We start from the raw sequence: 9,187 nt of genomic DNA, 5'->3' as shown, positions 1-9,187 counted from the left end.
TTTTGTATAGGAGTCTATCGGGGGTATATCTCGGACTGGACGCCTTATTGCAAGATGCACAGAACGCCACCAAGATGCCGTAAATGACAAACTTTTCCGAACCGAGAGAAACACGTAGCTATGTACAGCTGCTACGGAGAAATGGGGGGTATCCAGTCTATATGAACACGTCTATGCCGAAGAATCAGTATGGGGTAGGAACCTCTGGTTCGGGGAGGCCCTCGGCGACACGTCTCGACTTAATAAATTAGAAGAGTGTTGCCGTTGCCGTTTCGAGTTGGCGGAGGGTATTGCAGTGGCTCCTATAGGTTCTATAAGAGCTATAACTGCATCTCTTCGCCGATTCCAGGCAGTCCGTGATTCATGTTGCCCATGAAGGACATCTGACCGTTAGCAAGATTAGCTCTGATATTAGCAGCCTGAGCTTGAATCTCGCAAGCAGACGAATGTTGCTTGTGCTGTTGAAAGATTAGCAACCTAGCTTTAGAAACCTATCACGTCGGGAGATTTTGAAGATACATACGTATTTGAGCCCATTAAGATTCTTGTAACGCTTGTGGCAGTATTCGCACTTGTGTGGCTTCTCCTTCTCCATTCCGGTCTCGCCTGGGTAAGGAGCCGATGTCTCAGGATTAACAATAGAGAAAGAACCATCTCCGTTCTCATGGAGCTGCTGGTTTTGATGGCCATGTTGCTTGTGGTACCTGCATAATCAGTTTAGCGACGTGTTAAGATAAGGGCCGACAAATTCAAAAGTGAGACGAGGAGGAGGGGAAGGAGACAAAAGGTGAATGAAAAAAATAAAAAATAAAAAAAGGCAAAATCTTTTTAAACTCACTTCAAGCCGTTCTGGTTCTTGTAAGCTTTCTCACATCCAATGACCGGACACTTGAATGGCTTGTCCTCCTCAGGTGGCATTACTAAAGATCCTGGATTCGCAATTGCACGTTGAAGTGCTGCAAGATGATTTGGATCCGTAATGTTTCCAAATTGGCTCGCATCCAATCCAAACTGAGCCATCTGTTGTTGCAATGCTCGCTGGCTAGCAGGGCCCCCGTTAGGGCTGAAAAGCCGTTTGGCTGGGTCATCGATAAAGAATTCGGCGAGGTTGGTAGCATCGAAACCTCCAAGGTTGCCAAGGTTCAAGTCATTAAGGTTGGAAAAGTCCATGTCAATTCCATCTTTGTTTCCGCCCATTTGTTGTCCTAGTGGGGGCTGCTGCGTCGTCAAGGTTGGGGTGTTGACTGACGAGACTGTAGGATTGTTCTGGAAGCCAAAATTTGAGGAGCCAGGCGTGGATGGCTGTGACGTTCGAAGGGCTTGGTGCTGCAATCCGGAGCTATTCAACTGCAACTGAGGTCTCTGCTGTTGCCCGAATACATGGCGAGTGTGCTGAATGGTCCGCTGGCTATCGTCCATCTCCATTACTCCGACGGCATCTTCCAGCTCCATATCACCGACAGCATCCATCTCGTCATTGGACTGCATGCGGTTCAGCTGCTGGGCCCGCTTCTGCATGTTCGAGTCCTGTGTCCCACTCGTCGATCGCCCCAACTGGATACCACTAAAGCCTAAATTGGAGCCGTGGTTGCCTGCTACGGATCTTGGTGGCTGACCAAATCCTAATGGGCTCTGGTGATAAAAGCCCTGTGAATCTTGCTGTCCATTTCCAATCGAGATAGATGGTCGGCTGTTAACCATCAGCCTGTTAGGCGTCGGCACATTGGCTCCATTTCGATTCGGCTGGGCATTTGGGCCGGTATGCATAGTCTCGTAATGACGAAGAAGATCGTGCATAGTGTCCAGCACCAAGTCGCAACACTTGAAGTCGCGCAGGTACTCGGCCTCCATCTTTGGGATGTATGAGTTGGAGTGAAACGAGGGCGACTGGTGTGCGCCGGTATACGGCGAAGTACCAGTCATTACAAGGCTATTGTCATGAGACATCAATGTTAGTACTGGCTACCATCGGATTGAAATTCACATGACTGGCGCATCGAACACAATCGCCTCTTTAAAGAAGAAAGATGAGTCGACCGGGTAAACCGGAAGTTTTTGCGCAATGAGCAGCGACCTCGATCGACAACGGGGGCAAAACATAAGGGAAAGATTGATGAAGGAAATGGAAATGGAAAATGAGAGAAAAGGAAAAAGGTAATGCCGTGAGATTAAAATGCGACTTACTCATCTCTAATGAAGCTCCCGACGGAGTTTCCTCCCCAGCTCATACCGTTCATCAAGCTACCAGCCAAGCTTTCTCGTCGCACACGCTGATCGCGGTTCGGGTTGATCATGGAGATAGGCTTGGGTCCAGCGCTGACAAATGAGTCCTGGCGACTGCGGCCAACGGCCGAGTCGAGCGCAGGACCGGCGGTCATTTCAAGGTCGCCGTCAACGTTTAATTCAAGAAAGTCTGCTTCAATTTGATGAGGTTGGCCCAGAGGGGGGGAGGCAGAATGAGAAGTATAAATCTTAGGTATACTGCGGGCGATGTCTATAGGCTTAGACTTGGAAGAAGGTGAAGTAGAGGCGGAAGCAAGGGCAGATGCAGATGCAGAAGCAGTAGCAGATGCGCCGTTGGATGCGGAAGCGAAGTAGGTATTGTGATCGGATAGATTAAATTGATCGTCGGGTGTGGCGGGTTGTGGTGATGGTGACGGCGAGGTGAGGGAGTGTGAAGAAGTTGGTGTAGGAGCAGCGACAGCGGCGTGATCAAAAGCAGAAGAATAATTATAATTATTATTATTTTCGGCGCTGCTGCGGCTGCTAAACGGATGCTCGGTGTCATTAGTCGCTGGAGATGGGGTACGTGTCGTGCCTGTAAACCATCGGCCCAGGGCAACCTTCTTCATGATTGGCAGGGTACAATTAGTGGGGTTTCGACCCTTGAATGGTCCTTCCTGGGTCCTCGGTCCTTGGCTTTTCAAGTCGCTTGATTTGGGGGGCTTGCGCTTGTACGTATATGTATGTACGTACTTGTAGTAGTCTTGTAGTACTAGGTAGTCTTGTAGTAGTCTTGTACGTACTTGCAACTCGTACTTGGCACCTTTAAATGCGCTTGCACTCACAAGCTTGCACTTTTCAAGGTCGCTAGTACTAATGTGCCGTACTAAATAACCCCAAGTACTATGTACCAGGCCGTGTACCAAAATAGGTACTGTATTCCAAGTAGCAAGCACTTTGAGTACCTAGATATGTAGTGCTGTGGCTAACAAACGCACACTTGAAGTTCAAGTTGCTGTAGCTTCAATGTTGCGAAAATATGTAGGTACGTACGTCAAGTACAGTAGGTTTACTTGAAGTAAACTTGGAAGATGTATGAAGAATAAGGGAGATGTTGTATGAATTATGTACCAATAACGGAAGAATGCGAATGCTGAGAAGAACCAAGGAATACCTAAATTGAAGAACGATTGGTATGATCGAACTAGATATTATAGGCTGGAACTGAATAGAAATTAAGTTAGTTAGTTCATATACAATTACGAGTCGTAATGCTAGGCATGTAGTAGTATGATACTATATGATACTAGTATCAATGCCGGAGCTGGAAAAGGCATTAAAACAGTAGCCTCGAGTTCCATATGAACGGAAGCCAAGTTAGGATGGAGGGCAATTGAAGAGAAGACCGGATAGTGGATTCAATGCTAGGAAGAGAGGGGTGGGATAGACGGACGAATCCGAAAAAACGCGCCTGCCGCCTGCCGTCTGATCTTTGAAGGGCATTCATGCTGAATTAAAAAAAAATAAAAAAAAAAAAAATAAAAAAGACACCACCTACATGTACATACATTACATGTAGGTTAGCAAGGATTGATGTACATACCTAGTTCTTGCTGGGCTGGGCTGGGTTGTAACTATGCGCGTTGCACTGTCGATACAACTTCAAGTTTACAATACGCAATGCAATGCAATGCAAAGTGGAAGTTGTAGACTTGAATCGCAACTGGAATATGTTTAAGTATTGAGATGGATGCCAAGTGTATGTAAGTACCTTGGGTACCTAGGTAGGTAGGTACTAGGTATCTAGTAGGTTAAGTTTCGTCGTTTGGGTAGCAGGTATGACCAGCGTCAATGTAAGCTTAATGAGAAAGAGTGAGTGAGGAATGCGGGTCCCAGGGTATAAGTTGCGGGTTTGTAAGTTGCGGGTTGCAGGTTACAGCTTGCAGGTTGCAGGTTGCAAGTTGCAGGTTGCAGATTTGAAGGTTTGGACTGTCACTGTCACTATCACTGTCACTTTTCCTCTCGTCTCCTCTCTTTTCCTTTCCTTTCCAATTATTTAATGGTTCAGATTCGATTGTCGAGTGACGCCAGATTAAATGGATAAAATTGGTCGATGCTTCAATGTGTATCGTAAAATCGCAAAATCGTAAAATCGCAAAAAATGCCGTTGTACAGCTTGGACATCAATTTGGTCAAAGCTGAACCAGTTCCAACCGTTGTTTTCTCCGTGGGGAAAACTAGCAAGGCAAGCAACCTTGAAACCAACGTGCGAAAATAACGGGTATATCAAATAGTCCCTGGAGTTCCACAATCCACGAGAACGCACTTTGGAATCACGAGATTCGACCAAACAGGTTGCTTAGTTGGTTGGTTGGTTGGTTGGCTGGTTGGTTGGCAACAATACTCTGGTCAAGGTCGCCCAGTGGCAGTGGTAGTGGAGGCGAATTCAATCGTATAAGTGCGAGCACGTGAAAACCGTAAACGTTTGCCTCTCCGTCTTGAACTTCGGACGCCGTTTTCCGTATCTCGTCAGTTGGCACTGAATTCGGGAATGATGATGACAGGAGGGGTGGAAGAGAGGTGTAGCAATCTCAAAAAGATAGCTATCGTTGCGAGTGTCGTTGGATTATGTATATGACTTATATAACTTAGTCAGGTTGTTGCAGCCCGTTTACTTCAGCAAGGGGTTGCACGACATAAGTTGGATGGTCGGGTTGGTGCTTATGACGGGACGACGCTGAGAAGTTACCCCAGTTGGTAAGTACTTAGTATGTAGATATAAAGGTACTAAGGTTAGTAGTAGGTACATGTGTGTATATGTATCAAGAGTTGCATGTGCTTCAATGTTGGGTTCAATGTTGGAAAATAGACCCCTTCGTGAACACGGTATATATGTATTAGATAATCAAGAGAACTGGACAAGATCTCGAACAAAAAGATGCAAGGTTTGCTCTTCAAAGGTCTGACTGTGTAATATCCTAGCTATATATGTACAATACTACCAGTGCGGCAACGTGGGATATATAGTATTATACATGCATAGTTGCTGAAAATACCATACGATCATACTGTTATGTATGTAGCAACCTCAACCTCAAAATGCACGGTTAGACTATATTAACTTGTGGGTATCCATACCTTGCATCTTGGGTATTTGAAGCTAGTATACCGAACCTACCTACATGTAGTAGTAGTATGACATTTCGAGCATGCGGGATAGGACGAGACTAGTTACACAAACAAGTTTGTAATTCTTCTCCCAAGCTCAGGGCTATTCTCACTAGTGAATCTACCATGTAACAGTATTTCCCAAACTTGGGGCGATACCCATAGGGATATATTGCAGTACACATGTAGGTAATCTGATGGGTTTGGTATACCTACCTAGTAGTACCTTGTGCATATGTAAGTAGATCCATTGCGGCGGGTTGCGGCGCGTACGATTTCTACATATGTTACTATAATTACCGTAAAAGAAAAGAGCCGGGGTACTATGCTTAGCTTGGAGATGCCGGGCAGGTATCTCCACTAGAAACTACTTTTGCTCGATGTCTATGGCGAGTATAAGTCGTCAGTTGTGCTGATCAGTGACGATAGTTCCCATCACCGGGGGACGAAGACTAGGTATCTAGGAGAGACGGGAGAGTAGGAGACCTGTGTTCGATCTCATCAGAGTTGTTGCCCCCCACCCTCCCAAAAGCGTCCCGAAACTCGACGCCCATCAAGTGGCATCAACCTTTGTCAAGATGGCAGGGGTATCGAGGCTTCATATGAGGTTTGTTTTTAGTCCAGATTCACGTTACGCGAATAACTTGGTTGAAACAAACGACTTCAATGTTCAAACTTCAAAGATGCGAACTGTTACCTACATGTATTACCTACCTACCTAGGTAGTTACCTGTGTAGTGTAGTGTACATATATGTACCTAACTTTGAAGTTAGGTAATTATTTACGTTAGTATACTACATTCATGGGAGGGTCCGGACTACGGAGGGGGAACATCGTATCATTATATTTATTCCAGTTAGGTTGATTTATGTATACTACTAGTACTAACCTTAGAGTACTAAGAGTAGTCGGAAGAGAATGAATGAGATGGAACTCACATGGTCAGGTGTAAGGTTACACGCAACGGTAGGTTGGGTCTGTTACGGGGGGTTGGGAAGAAGAGCCAGGGATATTTTTTGAACGGCTCGAACCCGATTACGGTAAGCCGACGCGTTACTGTGTGAGAGGGCCAACCCCTTGAACAATGAACAGACACTCACTCAACAGAGCCTACCAGGGGTTCGTTTGCCTACTGGACCTACCTATACCTACCTATACCTACCTAACCTACTACATAATACATATTAGGGTTCGTCGATGGAATTACTACATATGTCCATTCTAATGCCCATTAGCTAATGTCCATACCTATATAGGTTTGATTTTCACAGGGTTGATCTTAGCCAATTCGATGGAGAATGAAAGAGTGTCAAACTCTCTCTACCTTGCTTTCGATGGACCTATTCGAGTGAATACCACGCTTGCGCGTCATAGCCTGTACACTACTATTTCTCTACTCTAGTAGGAGTCTGTAGGACTGCAAGACATACATACACTACCTACCTACCTACCTACCTACCTAGTCCTGGTCCCAAGCCCATGATGATAACCCGGACACATCTCTCCAACTTGGTACAAATCGCTGTTTGTCCCGAACAAGGCTACCCAGCCTCGGGTGCTAGCCCATCTATCCCCTAGGCTACTTTGATGATATATCGGCTATGGCTGATTGGTTATTAAGTCAAGGCCGTACAGGCAGTAAGCAGCGAACAGACGAGAGAGATGACGGGCAGCATGCGTATATGACTCGGATTCGGACGAAAGCAGAGTCGAATAAGCTCATTCTCACGCATGAATTGCCACACAATGCGACTATCAACAACTCTACTCTTAATTTGAGTGGTTGCATGAGAATATATGTACTATTCAATGTTGAGGCCATGTCCTCTTTTTTACTCGTGCTGTACCGCAGTACATATGCCTGCATGCATGCAATGATGCATACCAGGTAGGTATACATACATACATACATACATACTTACATAGTACATGCATGCATCCATATGTATGTACGTCCTCCTTTATCAGATACGGGTCGAGTCCAGGCGCGTTGCTTGTCAAAGAAGCAAGATACGGGACGGGATCTAGAGTTTTCTTCGGGATGGCAAAGTCTCATTCGCTAGATGTTGCTCTGACTCATTTATTCCCGATCCAACATCTCATCGAATTAAATATTATTTACTTACATACTCCAGTGCATCTCTGCATCTATGTACATACCTACATGTACCTATAATCACATGTAGCGACTCTAGATGTTTAGATTATACTTACGCCACCTAATACATATGTAAGCCAAACCAGAAGCCTTCTAATACCATGTACTATGTAGTAGCGCTACCAACCTTGAACGCTTACTTACCTGCTAATGTCCTGCTTACATAGTACTATGTAAGTATTACATATGTATGTACTATAGCCTAGAGGCATCAATACCGGCATGGAACCTTGGAAGCATCAAGGTTCTCCGTAATGCCCTGAGCCGAGTGAGTTCGAATCTGGGGCAAATCAGATCGGAAGAGTCTTCTTAGTGCCCTGCCCCTGAGGTAGTAGGCGTTCGAGATCCTGCTCGGTTCTCCGGTTTTTCTAATTGGTCCCGGTTGGTTGTACGGCGGAATGCAAGTAGTGCAAACAACCTTATTCGACTCCCTATCAGCCATACATATGTAGCTTTAAGGAGATGTGGGAGATGTGGGAGATGTGGACTTGGAATTTATGTACACGTACATGCATACATTACATATATGACTATGTACCTACCTACTTAAACTACACTACAAACATCGGATCTCCCCCTGTAGGCTGGGTCCTATGATACAGCTACCGAAACTGAGACAAGCAAAGACTTAATCTCAAGGCTGCACTGCACAGTGGTCACGGGGTTGCAATCTGATATATACACGTATTCAGCTCATGCGGTATTTATGCCTTACATTTGGACACCTTATTTGATACCCTACCTAGTAACCTCTAGGGGGTAGAACATCGAGAGCTGAAGTGTGACATGTGACCGGTTCCAAGCCATCGGTTGTTTAAAATCTGCCTTGCAAGACACCCTATAGGTGCATCGTAACCCCTACATACCTACCTATGTAGGGTTTCTATGTAGGGTTTACGAATACATCCATGAATAGGTAGTAGTAATCTCGCGATCCCGTATGTTCATCGCGGTATGTTCATCGAGGTATACTTGGCCGCCCCTTATTACGAATCCACTCAACGCCAGTCTCCATTTGGTTGAGATGGTCCGACTGCACGAAATGCTGTAAGCCTGTAACTATAACCCCATATTTCCACTTCTCGTCGCAAGCCTTACGTACGACATCACGTTGGTAAATGTCTATTATAGTTGTTGGTATGTATGTAATATCGCATCTACGATATCCACGATGTAATCTGATAAGTATATGAAGATGGTCGAGATCAATTGATCTTCGACTTAAACATCATGACATTCCAAGATTGAACCTGAATTGATGATGCGGTTTGTAAAAGGAATCTACACTGATCAAACCCCGCGACTAGCCTTGCAGCTATGACGAGATTGAGGTCCTAAACATGATGATCTTGCCGCCAATCATCCATCTCTCCACTAACTCGGAACATTCCAGACCATCCCCTCCCCTCCTCTACCCCTCCTACTTATTCATTTCATGCGTGCTCTTGATGCCAATGTCAACTCCAACGGGGAATTTTCCGCTCTTCAATCTGTGCTGTTGTCTAAAAATCTACAGATTTGGCCATCTAGCCTAATCAACTCACCCAATCTAGGAATCTACCCTGGGCAGTCTAGATTACACTAACTACATAGTAGATAGTAGTTATAGTAGTATAAAATCATGAGGTCATTGACGC

At 45.3% G+C, this 9,187-nt stretch overlaps 1 protein-coding gene across 1 annotated transcript; it reads right to left on the bottom strand.

The window, feature by feature from the left end:
- Window positions 1–320: 320 nt before the first annotated feature.
- GGS25DRAFT_515735 (uncharacterized protein) lies at window positions 321–2,378 on the bottom strand (the record flags this gene model as incomplete). The annotated part of the gene is made up of 4 exons (XM_049263114.1): window positions 321–458; window positions 524–704; window positions 839–1,930; window positions 2,185–2,378. 4 exons carry the CDS (start codon window positions 2,376–2,378, stop codon window positions 321–323), a joined length of 1,605 nt encoding a protein of 534 aa, XP_049112704.1.
- Window positions 2,379–9,187: the final 6,809 nt, after the last annotated feature.

The sequence above is a fragment of the Hypoxylon fragiforme genome (genome assembly GCF_022984875.1).
Source record: "Hypoxylon fragiforme strain CBS 206.31 chromosome Unknown GGS25scaffold_9, whole genome shotgun sequence".
In the NCBI taxonomy this organism is placed as follows: Eukaryota; Fungi; Ascomycota; class Sordariomycetes; order Xylariales; family Hypoxylaceae; genus Hypoxylon; species Hypoxylon fragiforme.
This window is presented reverse-complemented; position numbering and strand designations above follow the sequence as displayed.